The sequence below is a fragment of the Nematolebias whitei genome, chromosome 5, assembly GCF_014905685.2.
Source record: "Nematolebias whitei isolate Nwh7 chromosome 5, NemWhi1, whole genome shotgun sequence".
Classification (NCBI taxonomy): domain Eukaryota; kingdom Metazoa; phylum Chordata; class Actinopteri; order Cyprinodontiformes; family Rivulidae; genus Nematolebias; species Nematolebias whitei.
The window spans coordinates 16,447,590-16,464,249 of NC_056502.1; the positions used below are offsets into that span (position 1 = coordinate 16,447,590).

General features: G+C 39.7%; 1 protein-coding gene across 1 annotated transcript; it reads left to right on the top strand.

The window, feature by feature from the left end:
* The first annotated feature begins 236 nt into the window (after positions 1-236).
* LOC119409995 (neuronal pentraxin-2) lies at positions 237-9,830 on the top strand. Its single transcript, XM_037676898.1, has 6 exons — positions 237-287; positions 3,719-4,520; positions 5,257-5,839; positions 6,101-6,357; positions 8,718-8,897; positions 9,008-9,830. The coding sequence occupies exons 2-6, from the start codon at positions 3,867-3,869 to the stop codon at positions 9,215-9,217; spliced, it is 1,884 nt and encodes a 627-aa protein (XP_037532826.1). The 5' UTR covers positions 237-287; positions 3,719-3,866; the 3' UTR covers positions 9,218-9,830.
* Positions 9,831-16,660: the final 6,830 nt, after the last annotated feature.

The window sequence follows — 16,660 nt, forward strand, 5'->3', positions numbered from 1 at the left end:
ACATCTGTGTCTCCACTGATGAGAATCGAACAAATAAATTATGTTTGTCTGAGCTGCAGATTGGTTAATGTCTGCGACAGGAAAGCTGAGATGGTGAAGGAGTGAAGATACTTCATGCTGCTTTGCAAAGAAAAAAATAAATCTACAAACTAAGAGGAGGAGGAAAAAAAGATTCGGGGGAGGGAGAGAGAAAGAGCAGCTGAGCCCTCTGGAGTAAATCTCTCAATCTGATCAGCGAGTAAAGAAGTGGACTACCAATCCCACAGAGCGGACACAACGGCTCTGAGGTAAGGACTTCAGTATTTCTATATAAACCTGCAGCTAAAGTATGAAAATACACTTCATGAACAAATCTATTGTTAAACTGTTAATAATTTTTAATAGAATAATGTTTAATCCTTGTTAGTCTGCCTTCAGGCCCAGGCCTCCCTTGCAAAAGAGATCTGTGATCTCAATGGGATTTGCCTGGTTAAATAAAGGTTAATAATAATAATAATTAATTGGTCTGGATCTCCCAAGAAAAATAGCATTTTTTGCACATTTTAACGGGCACCACTAAACTTACATTATTTATGTTTTGGTTATTGTTTGTCTTGTTTCTGTGACTCTTTATTCAAATACGAATGATTTGACAAAAAACCTGATTTAAATATAATATAATATAAATGCATTTAGAACTGATTGCCTCTATGATGGAAAATAAGAAATAAATAAAATATAATAAAAAAAAATCAATATTGCTTTTAGTGAATTTGAGGCAATTTAATCAAAATGTAGAAAATTCTCTAAAGTAAGTTTAAGGGAGCGGTTAGAGTGTAGTTTGAAGGAACAGAGACAAAAAAAAATCTATTTTGAAATAATCTTAAACAAAAACAATTGTTTACTTCTTTAAGAAAATAATTGTAACTTATAACCACATATTTTGTTTGAAAAGCAAACGATTCATTTTTTGTGTTCACTTAAAAACTGATTTTGCATAATGTTATATGATTAATTGTACTTCTACCTATGGTTAATCAGCAGAAATATTAAAGAAAGAAATGAAAACTGGTCTTTATTGTTGAAAGAACAGCACAATAAAATGTAAAACTTTTATAGAAAACTGACAATACAATTTTTTTAACACAATTTATAGTCTCCAAAGAATTTGTTAGCAAATGGCAACATTAGTTGAATTTTATCACAATGAACTGACTTATAATCACCTCTCCTCCTGCTCTTGTCAGTTCCAAACTCTAGACTAATCGCTCTCCTTAAGTCTCCACCTCGACCATATGCTGTTGGGACGTTGCACGACCCCACTGATCGCTGCAGATTACCACTCAGGAGTACCCACTAATTGTAATTAGGTTAATTGGCAGAGATGTGGGTGATGATAAACCTGTGGCTGAATGATGGAGATTGGGTGTGACACGATTTTGTGCCTTGACCATCTGTCTCTCTTCTAAGCCGAGTAAATCACAACAAGAACAACAAAGACAGAACCGTGTCGTGCAAATGGCTAGCTCTCTTCATCCACTCAGTTTCAAAGACTGGGTCAGTTTTGGCCACATCAAACATCAAATCTGCATCCTGAACAAACTAAAATATCAAAGGACTGACGTACCCGAGGCAAACAGACTACTGGATGTTTTCCACTTTGTTTCATTATTGATAGATCTTAGTGAACCATGTGTGAACTTTCAGTGCAGACACATCACGGAGAGCAACTGGTGTCCAGTGAGGCTTCGATGCCACATCACGTGTGTGCCATTTGAAAATGTCGACCCTGTATAATAGAAAACATGACACACAGAGGTCAGCTTCTTTTCACAGATACACGGAAACACTGGTATTTGGTTATACTGTTAGTACTGAATTACTTTTTGTAATGTTTTAAAATCATCATCAACAATAGTTCTCCAAGTTTTTGTTTTTTAGCCTTATGTAGCATTTCTGTGATCACTGGCTGCTTTTTCACTCATTTTCTGTCAAAAGCCTGAACTTTTTCAGTTTTTTTTTTTAATCTGTTTTGCCACTTGGATCTGTGAATCAGACTGGTGCTTGAAAGTTTGTGAAACCTTCATCATTTTCTGCATAAATACGACCTAAAACATCATTGGATTTTCACGCAAGTCCTAAATGTAGATCAAGGGAAGAAATGAGACAAAAATATTATACTTGATCATTTATTTCTCAAGGAAAATGATCCAATATCACATATTTGTGTGAATGGCAAAAGTATGTGAACCTCCAGGCTTAATTTGAAGGTGAAATTAGAGTCGGGTATTTTCAATCAATGGGATGATGATGAGTGGGCACCCTGTTTGATTTAAAGAACAAGGATCTATCAAAGTCAAGAACAGGGATCAAGCAACGTTTCAAGTTTTTAAGTTGTTTATTTGTCATATGCAGGTTAACAGTACATTGAAATGCTTAGGATGAGAAGAACCGATTTAACTCGCTGAAAAAAATTAATCAATGAACTAACAAACCAGAAATACTAAAGCATGCAATAAGGGTACAAAAATAAAATACCAAAAAGTGAAAAAATAATTCTAATATTTACTAGGTCCTAAAGAGAGATAGTAAACAGCAACATGGTACTTTGTAGAATATAACGGTGCAAGCAGGATGAATTTGAATAAGACTGCTCTTCACAATATGTTTGTGGATGTGGATCGTGGCAGGAACAAAGGAGATTTCTGAGGGCGTCAGAAAAAGAGTTGCTGATGCTCATCAGGCTGGAAAATGTTACAAAACCATCTCTAAAGAGTTTGGACTCCACCAATTCAGAGTCAGACAGATTGTGTGTAAATGGAGGAAATTAGAGACTGTTGTTACCCTCCCCAGGTGCAAGGTGTGTAATAGTCTGCGAGGTCACAAAGGACGCCAGGGTAACTTCTAACAACTGAAGGCCTGAAAAGTGTTATGTTTAGAGAAAGGAAAACTCTGCATTCCTGCTTAAGAACCTTATCCCATATGTGAAACATAGTGGTGGTAGTGTCATGGTTTGGGCCTGTTTTGCAGGATGGCTTGCCATCATTGATGGAACAATGAATTCTGAATTATATCAGATAATTCTAAAGGAAAATGTTACATCTGTCCATGAACTGAATCTCAAGAGAAGCTGGGTCATGCAGCGAGACAATGACTCTCAGAACACAAGTTGTTCTACCAAAGAATGGTTCAAGAAGAATAAAGTTCATGTTTTGGAATGACCAAGTCAAAGTCCTGACTTAATCCTATTGAAATGTTGTGGAAGGACCTGAAGTGAGCTGTTGTGAGGAAACCACCAACATCCAGAGGTGAAGCCGTTCTGTAGAGAGCATGTTGACTGCTCTGGTCAGAATGTCTCACCTTTGGCTTGAACTAACCCTCGTTTGAAAGGACCCAGGTTGTTTTGGAACATCCAAGACCAGACACTCGCATGCTAAGACCAGAGACATCAGCTTTAAGTATTTGTTGCATCCTGCTGAGAACAAAACGGAACAGTCTTTAGTTAAAAATCTGGCTGTGAAGGGATTTTTAACTCGTCTGTCCACCTGAATGTGGAGCACTTTAATAAAAAATGTTTCACGTTTTGCAACTTGGCTGGACAAAACTTAATTAACAGAGCTTTCAGAAACAGAAAGGTTGGGCTCAAACTGCAGCTGCATTAATATTCAGTGAGCGTTGTAGTCAGGATTTCAATTAAACTAAAAGTGATTTATCTAATATCTAATGTTTTGTTTTACAGGTGTCCTTTCCAAGGAGACAACTCAAATACCAGAGCAGAACAAGTTGCCCCTCCATTCTTTTACTGATGAACAGACTTTTTATAAATAGAAAAACTCCTTGATGTTTTACGTACAACAAATTTTTCAGTTTTTCTGTCTGAAGTGTGGATGAAGATCATGAGGAACTCTACATTTCTACCTCTGACCCTTCTCCTCATAGTCTCTACTTTACATAACCTTACATCTGCCATTTCAGCGTCAGAATATAACTACGGCGCCCACCCCCGCTTTGTGTGCACCCCACTCCCCACGGATGCAGACCCGTCCTGCTTCTCTACGGCAGGTCCTGGAGCCGGGTCAGCAGGGCATGGTGGACCAAGCCAGCAAACCGCTCCGCCCAGCAGCTGGCTGGGAGTGAGCGAAGAGGCCAAAACCACCATCCTCCACCTCAGGGAGAGTCTGGTCCAACAGAAGGAGATCATCTTGAACCAGAGGGAGACCATCAGAGAGCTGACGGCCAAGCTCACCCTGTGCGAGGGCGTCGGACGGGGTGTGTCGTTCCATGACGAGCACCACAGGATGACCTTACATCACAGAACCCATCAACACAACTACGCTGACAGCGAGCACTATGGCAACCAGCAGGGTCACCATAGAAATGGCAACCTCATACCGGACTCACCGCCCCATCCGTCTTCTGCGGGGGAGCAACGGTTGGATGGAGTGAAGGACAAACATGTGGCATCAGAGGACAGCACATCATCAGCGCAGCAGATGGAGAGGATGCTGCAGGCACTGAAGGAGAGGCTGAACAACCTGCAGGTGAGCAGAGAGAGGAACTTTGAACAAAAACAGAGTTTTAATGAAGGAAAGTGTTGAAGTATGAGTCGGCGAGACGGGCTTCTAGTGTGCCTTTGTGGGTTTGGACCTGCTAATGCTGTTGTCACAAAGCTGTGTGCTGTTGTCCAAAACGCAATATGTCCTCTGAGTACGTCAGACAAAAGAACAATGAATTACTTAATCTCACAAAGCCATTTACTCCCTTGGCAAGAGAGTCGCTCTGATGGCCACGAGAGCAGCTCAGACGTAGAGATGTTTCTTCACACGGTCACAGCGTGATAACCAGTCAGGTTTATATGTTCTGTTGGGTACAGATACAATACGGTAAGATTTGAACCTGAATTTAATGTCCTCTTTATTCAGATTCCAGGCATCGTGGTGAGGATGGAAAGAAGTGAAGGAGAGGGGGTATTTAAGATCACGAGTAATTACGGTGATCACCCATGACAGACTGGTAATCAGGCATGCACCTGGACAAAGCCTGGATTACCTGAGTGGAAAGGAAAACAGACACAGGAAGACACAATAAATATGAAGGGGACAGAGCAGCAGCAGCATGACGGGCAGCTGGCTTTCAGAATACACAACTACTAATTCACGTTACAACTGCTGCTCACAAACCAGCTCAACACAAAGCCTTGCTTTAGTCCGATTTGTGTCAGGAAAATAGTGCCGTGCTGACTTCATCCGTGTGTTTTATTTGAATTTCTCCCATCAGAGGAGGAACACGTCCTCCACATACTCCAGCTCGCTGAAGGAGCTGCTGCAGAGGAAGATCAGCACGCTGGAGGAGCAGCTGCACCGCCACACCGCCGCCCTCAGCAGCCCGGACCACCACGACACCACCCTCAGCCTGGACCGCCATGACAGCGGGTCCTCTCGGGGAGACAAAGGAGCCAAGACGGGCTACAACAAAGACGACCGCAACGACAAAGTTCGAGTTGGTGGTGGCAAAAATTCAGAAAGCTATAGAGATGAAGATGATCAGGATGCTGATGGTGACCGTGACGATGATGAGGATGATAGTGATGAGAGTGATGATGAGGATGATGATGATGATGACGACGACGATAGCGATGATGACGATGGCGATGATGAGAGGGAAGACGAAGATGACGATGATGATGAGAGGGAAGACGATGATGACGATGATGATGAGGAGAGGGAAGATGATGATGATGATGATGATGAAGACCGCAGTAATAATGAAGCAGAGCGACACAGTTACCTTCCACACACGTACAGAACTGGTTTCCACTCAAATAAACTGGAAACGATGCTCCACCAGCTGCACCTCAAAGGTACCCTTCATCACGACCTTGACAAAAATAAAAATAAAAATAAATCACAGCTGTGACCCGTTCACAGACCAGGTGAAAAACGCAAACCTCAAATAACACTTCTTGTAGATACAATTATTTATAATATCTGTAGGCAAAAATAAATCCAGTCAGATGGTGCTTCAGATTTCAGCAATGAACACCAAGCCTAAAATTTTACTCCACAAACAACTAAACTATTATAAATAAATAATTAGTCATGTTGTGCATCTTTCTTAACAGGATCCAACAGGAAGAAGTTCCAGAACCTCGATGCCTTCCAGATCAGCTTCCCGATGAGAACCGACTACATGTACGGACGGATGAAGAAGACTCTGATGCAGGAGATCTTCTCTCTGACTTTGTGTCTTTGGTTGAAGGCGGGCCTGGCGGGGCCCGGACTGGGAACACCTTTCTCTTACTCCGCACCAGGACAGGCCAACGAACTGGTGCTCATAGAGTGGGGGGACAACCCCATGGAGCTCCTGATCGATGACAAGGTAGGAAACGTGTGACGTCACATCATCACAGGAGCCAATCAGAATCCTGATATTTACCGTCTCTGGAGAGAGTTTGAGTAATAAAAATAAAAGCAACAAATTTTAATAAATAAACGCAAAACAAATATTACATTTTCTTCATCATATTTTTTTAATTGACAGCAAAAATAAATACTCCAGTTATAATTAACACCATTTAAAAATATATTTTTAACCTTTTTTAACCGTTCACAATTGGGACATTGAGCTGAATGCAATATCTGATGTGATAAATATAATTTGTGATTTTTAGCAGCAGCGCGTCTTTAGCTAAAACTGAATTTGAATCAAGCAAGAGAATGCTTCGAAAGACTGGTCATGACCCACATCAAAGCTCCCATTGATTCTTGAGGTATGCATACTGGTGAGGGTCCTCACTGATGTCAATCAACAGAAAACGCCATCTTCTCTGTGGTCCACACTGCTCTCACCCACCTGGAGCAGAAGGACTCCTACATCCATATGCTCTTTGTGGACTTCACGTCTGCCTTCAACACCATGATTCCCCAGACCCTGATGGACAAACTACTCACACTAGGACTAAGCTCCTCCCTATGCAACTGGGTCCTGGATTTCCTAACCAACAGGCCGCAGTCTGTGAGGATCCACATCTTCTCCTCCTCCACCATAACCCTCAGCACTGGCTCCCCTCAGGGCTGTGTGTTGAGCCCCCTCCTATCTGCTCACATATGACAGCACACCTACCCATCCAGGCTGTCACATGGTAAAGTTTGCAGATGATACAGCAGTGGTTGGATGCATCACAAACAATGATGAGTCCAGCTACAGGCAGGAGGTGGAACACCTGGAGAGCTGGTGCAGGAAGAACAACCTTCACATCAATGTGAAGAAGATGAAGGAGATGGTTGGATTTCAGAAGGGGCAAACACACCTACCCCCCTCTACACATAGGAGGATCTGCAGTGGAAGTGGTTTATAGCTACAAGTACTTGGGTGTGCACCTGAGTAACACCCTCATTTGGAGCAACAACACTTCCAATCTAATCAAGAAGGCACATCAGTGACTTTACTTCCTCAAGCGGCTGAGGCGAGCTGAACTAGGGTGCTCAGCCCTCACCTCCTTCTACAGGTGTGCAGTGGAGAGCATCCTGTGCTCCAGCATCATTTTTTTTTCATTTAGCCTTTATTTATCCAGGTTAGTCTCATTGAGCCACGAGAACTCATTTTCAAGAGAGACCTCAACATGTGGCATGGGAGCTGCTCTGCTGGAGAAAGGAAAGCTTTACAGAGAGTGGTGAAGGCTGAACAGAGGCCTATTGGAGTCAGTCTCCCCACCATCACAGACATCTACATCTCCAGATGCAGGAAGAGGGCCACCTGCATCATGAAAGACCCCACTCATCCAGCGCACACACACTTTTGCCCCACTCCCTTCAGGCAGGAATTTAAGGAGCATTAAGTGTAGAACCACCAGACAGAGGAACAGCTTATACCCTGAAGCTGTTAGACTCATGAATCCGTAACCAGAAAAATCACTGAAATGTCACTTTAATTGGTGATATGTCACATTATCTGTGCTGCTGATTTCTTACCCATAAACTGCTATAGTCACTGCTCACAACAGCCTCATGTTCAGGCTGCTGTTTAATACACCTTATTATATTGTATTATTATTGTTTAGTATATATCTTAGATCCTTGTATACTATTTCTTTTTTTTTTTGTACTTTCTATTTTTGCTATTTTTGGGTGTAACTGAGACCTTGAGTACACAGTTTTGTTTCACCTCGTGTAAAACATGTGATGTGATCGTCAGGGCATTAACAATTAAATTAGTAGATAAATACCCCTTACTTGAAATTTAAAATCTTCTAGTTTTTCATTAGATTTGATGGAGAAAAAAAAAAAAAAAGCTAAACTTTGGAAAAACTTTGCTTTATGTCAAATTTCTTTGTTGTTGTTGTTGTTGTTGTTGTTGTTGTTGTTGTTGTTGTTGTTGTTGTTGTTGTTTTTTTATTTTTTTTAATAAAATACAACAAATAAAATGTCAGTTTTGTTGGGAACATCTGTGTTTACAATTGTTGCACCTGATGAGTGACTCTTCACATCGTTACTTTATAATTTCCATCACTTTGTTTTAATTTCACCACAAGTTTGGATGCAGATGTAATTTAGTCTGTCACACCAACAGTAGCGTCTCCATTTTACTTAGGATTTAGAGCTTTTCAATAAAAACGAAACGCAAACATGCTTCCCTGCTGGAGTTATAATACCATGTAAAAAATGAGGCACTTGACAGTTAGTTTTTTGTTTACGCTTGCTGTTAACCTCTCAGATTAAATGAAATCATTTAATCTGCAGGCGGCGACTTTGCCCTTGTCTCTGAATGATGGGAAGTGGCATCACGTCTGTGTGACGTGGACGACGAGGGACGGACAGTGGGAGGCCTACCAGGATGGAGTCCAGAGAGGCTCTGGGATGAACCTCTCACCCTGGAGCTCCATCAAACCTGGAGGAGTCTTCATCCTGGGACAGGAACAGGTAACATAACTTTTTTTAATCCATTAACTTTTGTACCGGAGAAAAGGTGGAAGGAAAAGCCCCCATCACAATCCAAAGCATGAAACTCTTACTGTGTCTCCACCGTGCAGGACACTCTGGGAGGCCGTTTTGATACCGCTCAGTCATATGTTGGCGAGATGTCAGACCTGAACATGTGGTCCCACGTCCTGAGCTCCAGTGACATCTACAGCCTGGCCTCCTGCAGCAGCCACCTCCGAGGAGACATCATCACCTGGTCCGAGACAGAGGTGGAGCTACATGGAGGTGTTGCCAGACACCCGTTTAATCTTTGCCACTGAAGGGTCTCACCCTGAAGAGAAGAAGAAAAAGAAAAAACACTTAGAGATATCAAAAGACTGAAAAAACAGCAAAGATTTTAAAGAATCTGAGTGGATGCCTTCCTTTAATCTGACTTTTCTAAGTAACAACGATAAAATGGTAGATTTGTATTCTGATAAATCTGTATTAACAGATAATCTGCAGGATCCTAGAGGGTTAAAGGCCATTCTCTATTGTAACTATGAGTTAGTGTTTGATTTGAAATGAACAAGTGCTGATTGTGACATATTGTCATATTGTTTATAAGGTGTAAAGGGATGCTTCTTTTTGTCTCCATTTAGCTTTGAATTGGTTAATACTTATGAGATGTCAGTATCTTACCTGCAGCAGACAGCAGTTAGAGATATTTCAGTTTAGAAATTCAGGAAGACATGCTTATGAGTCAAGCTATAGCTGCTAATCTGATCAGACTTTTTCACAAACACAAATCTAAATCACCATAAATCCAACTTCTTAGCCCATTTTTTTATGGCCTATCCACTGTTTTTTGCAGTTGTTTACATTATTATTTATTCTCCACTATTATCTATATTCAACCAAACAACGTCCACGTCATTATCAATCAATCAACCTTTATTTATACAGGTAAATCCCATTGAGCCTCGAGGACTCATTTACAAGAGAGACCTGATTTCAACAAAGAAAGATGACAACAATGGACAACAGCAACAACAATAAGCAATTATAAAAAACTCATACTACAGTTTTTTTTTTTGTTTTTTTTTTTTTAATTCATTTATGTCTACTGAAATGAACAGAAGCTGATCTGTGTGTTTCCCAGTTGATAAGTTTAATCCCAAAATAATGACTATGAAAGTAAAAACAAAGCAGGTTTTTGACATATTGGCAAATTAAAATAAAATCTGTATCCAAAGAACAAACAGTTGGTAAAAAAAAAAAGAAAACAACTTCAAGCGGACACAACTAATCAGGCTATTTCATTAGCATGCAGTCAGTGTAGCGACACTGACACAGTTCGGTTAAGAGACTACGTGAAAAACGGTGAAATTAAACAAATTTTTAACACAATTAGATGCACAGTAATGAGTTTTAAAGTACTTTATAGTTTATTGAAACTAATGGGGAACATTTTAAATTTGAGGTGTTTAAAATGGTGTGGATTTGATTTTTGCTCGACTCTCTGTTGATTTCTCCCTGATTTACCAAACAACCGCTGCTCCAGACAGAAGTTGAAATTTTAATCTAGAAATGATGCTACTCTTAATTTAACCATGTTCCCATTGCAGCTTGGAAAACCTGTGTCATTGTTGTGCTCAGTATCTGTGGCTAACATTTACTAGCGAAACAATACAGTAATGTCGTACTTCGTATGTTATGCATTCTAACGCTGAAGCAGCAGATTTTCTAAGAGAGGTTCTGGGAAGTGTGTGTGACTGATTTATTAATGAGATACAAACTGGCAGAAGGGAAATAAGGAGTTTGTTAGCTACTTTTCATGTGCAAGGCAGCCATCTTGGATTTTGAGGTTGGCGAGGGTCAGGAATCTCCAATTTTACAATTCTGACTTCAGGGCTCATTCCTGTTCATATAAAATTCTGGTTTCCAAATACACATGACAAGATTGTTCAGACTGCTTCATGTAAAGCACTGACTACTCATAATTACCTCACAAAACCAAATCTAAATAGAAATCCTGTTAGCAGGTTTTACACAGTTTCAGATATTGGTCTTAATTTTTTTTTTTTTTAATGTACCGTAATTGTGTTTTCAGAGACAAGTTTTCATTTTGGATTCTCTTTTTAAAGGTTTCCATGAAACATACAGCTAATGTACCAAAGAAACTGTAGAGTTTAAATAAATTAACGCTGATAAATTGTTGTGTTTTACAAATTTGTCTGGCTTTATTTAATTATTACACTTTTATTTCAGTTCTTTCAAAAAACTTTTTTTTAAAACATTTTAACAAGATCAGATCCTTTGGACAGGTTCTTCAACTTCACATATGGGGCGGGGGCTGGAGGTGGTGGGGGCAACATATAGGCAGAAACATGGGTGTGCTATGTATGGGTCCCCAGTTTCTCCTATTGTTGCCAGCCATGGAAAAAAAAAAAAAGCCTTGGCATCATTTTCAGGGACACCACCGAGTCACTGGTTCAGGTATGTTGATGACACCTGGGTTAAAATTAAATCTCAAGAAGTCCAACATTTCACTGATCACATCAACTCTGTGGATAAATATATAAAGTTCACAGGAAAAGATGTAAGATGGCAGGTTGGCTTTCTTGGATTGTGAGGTCTCTGATGGAGGATATGTGCAAACACATGTGTATGTGGCACTATGAACATGTGAAAATAGTTGCCCCCATTTTATTTGTGTAAAGTCATTAAAAATGTTGGTTATGTTTGTTTTGTTATCTAAAAAAGTTAAGTTGGGTCCTCTGGATGGGTTCAACAAAATAAAATAAATACAGAAACGTTTCATCTTTCATCCAAAAGACTTCTTCAGTCTGAAGAGCTGTACTAAGCTCAGTCTTATAAATAGCACCTTCTCATAGTGGATCAACAAGTGGCTTTTAAACACCAAAATATATTACAGCAAAGACTGGTTCATCCCAAAGATCCAGTCCCCCTGCACAAACAGAGTAATACCGTGTATGCTGTTCAGTGTCAGGAGGGCTGTGATCAGTCTTATATCGGGAAACTAAACAGCCACTGGCCAAAAGGATGGCCCAGCACAGAAGATCAACATCATCAGGCCAGGACTCTGTGGTCTACACTCATCTCCAGGCCAGCGGTCACTCTTTCAGGGATGAAGATGTTCACATCCTGGATAGAGAGGAATGGTGGAGTGAGAGAGGAGTGAAGAAGACCATCTTTGTGAAATGAAACTGCATGTCCATCATTAAACAGAGGTGGAGGCCTCCGTGTTCAACTGAATACAGCTCACAGACTGAAAAAGTCTTTTGGATGAAAGACGAAACGTTTCTACAATTTTTATTTTTATATTTTTGCACCCATCAAGAGGACCTGACTTAACTGTTTTAGATTTTTCTATCTGGGTTATTGAGCATGCACCAGGATATTTATTTTTGCTATAAAATTGTGTAATATAGGTTTAGCTGACACCGGCAGAAGACAAGGTCAGTACGTAAACACATGCTCCGAGCACGAGCTGATCTGTATTTTTCTGTTTTGAAGGTAAACTGGGCTCTAACTAATATATAAGCAATAAACAACAGTATAGATCATAAGTGTCATAGAGTGTAACATATGTTGAGTTAGAGACTGAATTCATAAGTTGTAAGGTTGTAGTCGGTAACAGAGAACTTTTAAAAATCTTTATTCAAGTAAAAGACAAGTATACAACAAACAAATAAATGGAGTATACAGAAGAACACAACACTTATATGAACAAACAACCAGGGGTGTTGACAGGCACTGTTTCAAATGTGGGCGAGAGGACCACTACTCTTGGGGCTGCCGAGCACAATGACTCGACGGGAAACAGGGAGGGACCAGACCAGAGATGGGACCAGCAGTAGTCCAAAGCCATGAGTCTCAAAACAAAAACAGCCAAGCACGCCACCCCTTATGAGAAGATGCTATTTATAAGACTGAGTTTATTGCAGCTCCTCAGACTGATGAAGTCTTTTGGATGAAAGAGGAAACGTTTCGACAAAGAGGAATCCATCCAGAGGACCTGACTCAACCTTGATAGACTTATCCACCTGGATTATTGAGCATCGGGACATTTAAACATGTAGTTCAAGTTTTATATACTCTCACGTTTGTTCACTGACATTCCTCACTTTTCTATTTAGATTGTAGCTTCTGACATTTTGTGATATAAAGTTGTTTCATTGTGTCTTCTGCCCTTCAACGTTTATCGCACTGTTTATGGTGAATTTCAATCAAAATTTAAAGACGTGTTCATGTTTTTTTTTAATTGTTGTAATAAAGTATGAAAATCAACAGCTTTGTTTTTCATTCAGTCCCGAATGTGCTGCGTTTACTTATTTTAATTAACGGTGAACATCACCATGACTGAGGCGATCACTATCAAGTGATTTCTGCAGCTCTCTCAGGGACCTCTGCAGATATTTTGGTCCACTCCTCGAGAGCAAACTGCTCCAGCTGTTTCAACTTTGAAGGGTTCCTTCTTCAGACTGCATGTTTCATCCACAAGATTTAGATCAGGGCTCAGGATGGTCCAGTGTTTGGTTCTGAGCCACTCTTGGGTGTATTTACTGTGTTTTGGGTCATATCCCGAGATTTGGTGTCCTCTTTGGTTGTCTTCCATTATGTCCACTTCAGCTGAAACAGCAATGGTGTGACCTGATTCTGATGGACCTTGACTTGACCATTCATATTATCCGTTTCTTCAGTTTGTCATAAATATTCCTCTAATGAACCATGTTTAGGGAGGTTCAGGGAGCCTCGTGGATCTTAAACTTGTGAATAATCTGTGCAGCTGAAGTCACCGGACCATCAAGTACTCAGAGATGGTGTTATAGCAGACGTGGGCAACATATGACTTGACGGCCCCTGAACAATCACTATCCGGCCCCAATATCCTTAATTGAAAAGAAAACTTTTAAATACGTTGATTAAAACCTGCATTTCAAAATGCATGAAATTCAAGGAAATCTTAAATTAAGCATCTTGGACAAATACACAGCAGGGCCAAAAAAAGGCTAAAACCATCTTGTGAGTACCGTACTTATTTTTTTATGTTTTAATTTTTGTTTTGCATAATTAAGCTAACAAAGATATTTTCAGATAGAGTCTTATATCCTAAATATTATTGGGGATACATTTTTATCAAGCATGCTAGCTATGCTACGTGAAAAAGCCTAAAAAAAAAAGCCTCCTAGGATATGTTTTAAAGAAAGTGTATTTTCTAATTCTCTATGAGGCCCTTTGATTTCTTTCAATATCTTGATTTGGCCCTCTGGGAAAAAACGTTGCCAACATGTTGCTCAGTCTTTCTTACGAAGCTCCTGAGTCAACTCCATCCTGAGCTTGTTGTGGTCCATGTTGTGTTACACACCATGACCCCAAACAGCACAGTGACTACCCTTCACTATTTAAATAGGAAAACTGATTACAAGATAGAAGACGTCTGCGCTGCAAATTGCAGGGCACGCCTTAGTTTAACATGTCCCTATGGTCAAATCATTTTTTATTTTTTCTACAGGTACCATTTTTTGTTGACGCCCGTTTCATCATCATTATTATTTAATTTATCAGAGCTTCTTTGTCATTCACATCCACATGTGGATGTGGTGGAGCGAAATTTTATAATTCTGTTGAGACAAAATTCTAAAGCATTTATCACTTTTCATTAGTTGGTTTTCAGTTTTTAAAACTTGCGTTAGTTTCAGTTAATTCAGACCTTTGTGGGTTTTATCCTCAACAAATGATCTAATTACATCAATATGCAGTGCAGGTGCTACTTTAATACACAAACACAAAATTCACGTAGTGAGGGTTAAAAATAAAGAAATCAAGTTAAGACTATTAAATTAATATCAAATATTAAAATAACGTGTATCTAAAGGTTCAGTGCACATTTATCTAAATTAAAACAGATTCACTTTACAATAAAACAAAACAAAAAAAGGGGAAGGAAAAGAGACGATTTGTTGTTGTACCTTTTATTTTTACACAGTAGTTTACTGGTACCATTGTAGTGTGGTTTTCCTTTCCTTTTGCTACAGATGAGGCATCCATCTTCATCTCACATTAAACTAAAATAAATAAATTCAAACTAAGTACAGTTTCTGAAAGATGTGGCTCTGCAGTGAAACCCGTCTGAAACAATAAATCTCTTTCACCGTCAGTGCTCATTTTACGTGGAATAGTTATTTTTCATATTTTTGGCAACTTTGCACAAAAAAATAAAATAAAATAAAGCCTACAGTCACTGTGATGCACAGAAACACAAAAAATGATGGTTTAAATTTAGGCTAAAAGGCAAGACTTGCTGCCAATCGCTTTGCTGTGGCTTTACAACAAGCTGTAAAAAATTCCAGAAACAATTTCATTCAGCTTAATTTCACATGATCTGAACCGGCCACGCACAAAGGTTCTAATAAACCCAGAACTCGTCAGGGAGAAACGGTTGCTTGTGAAACATGAACTGTTGCAGTACGAGCGATTAACAGCAGGGGGGAGAAATAGATCATCTAAATCAGTCAGAGTTGAGAGCGTCTCTCCCTCAAAACTAAACAAGATAAAGTGCAGTAAACAACAGTTTATCCAACAATCTAACACAACTCATCAAACTAGTAGTTTATGAACTGGATGTGAAGCAGATCAATCCCTGGACTCAAACGGACACATTTCTGAGTGTTTCAACTAGAATAATTTAAAGTTTAATTAGCGTTCTTTGTTTACTCCTCTTGTTGGGAGCGCGACAGTTTACTTTGTCAAGTGGGAATCGCTCGCTGAAACCATAGATGAGCAAAAGGTAAATTAAAATACTAAACTTATCGTTACAAAAGCAACCAGCAGGACCAACTTCAACGTTAAACGCAGTCTTTGAGCCAACGAGGAGCACGAACACTTTTCAAGTCAGTGCACTGGCATGGTCAGCGCCGCCGCCCGACACCTCCGTTCATCAACGTGCAGTAAAACAGTAGCTCGTACAAAAAAAAAAAGGTAAATAATAAAATAATTTCTGTGTTTCATAAACAAATATGCTAACGTCTATTTACAAAAAAAGTGTACATCGTAATGAGCTGCCTTGGTCATTTCATGAAACACAAACGGACAGATCCGGCTCGGAAGAAGTTCTTACAGATGAGATGTTGGGCGAACGTTTTGTGGACACGAGTTCGACGAGGATGACGTGACGTGCTTCTCAGTCTAGATGAAGAATTTGTTTACATGCCTTCAGGTTACAATGCTCTGCTACATGCTCAAACATGTTCAGAAACATGCTAAAGTACATGTGTAGAACTGAAACAAGCAAATATCTGCAGGAAGGGGCTCATTACGTCACGACTCCAATAAAAATCCCGTGTAAATATTTTCTTCAAGGCATTTCAGTTCTTAAACTTAAAGCCATACGAGAACTATAGGAACAAATGCGCATCTCAATCTGAACCAGTTTGCCATTCGTCTCCACTAATAAACATCTTAGTGTCACATTGTGTCTTATGAAGGCAAAAATGAAGACGATTCATTTTAAATACTTTGAAAAACTTCATGAAGCTAAAAGCTGCTTGCTACCTTGCGTGAAACTATATTCACATTAATGCAGATAAATCCATGAAAAACTGTTTCAAGGCTTTGTGATCCACACTAACTTTTCAGGAAGTCTTGTGAAAGTGGGCCAAGTGCTAAACAGCCCCAAGAAGAAGCTAAATACTGTCTCTGTTAGAAGCTTAAAACGAGCAGCTGAACATTCGGCCATTTTTACAGATTCTAAACACCTT

Excerpts from the sequence above, each read along its gene's own strand:
- LOC119409995 (XM_037676898.1), top strand. The coding sequence starts at position 3,867 with ATGAAGATCATGAGGAACTCTACATTTCTACCTCTGACCCTTCTCCTC. Across the intron at positions 5,840-6,100 it reads CCACCAGCTGCACCTCAAAG|GATCCAACAGGAAGAAGTTC; the intron begins GTACCCTTCATC and ends CTTTCTTAACAG. Across the intron at positions 6,358-8,717 it reads AGCTCCTGATCGATGACAAG|GCGGCGACTTTGCCCTTGTC; the intron begins GTAGGAAACGTG and ends TTTAATCTGCAG.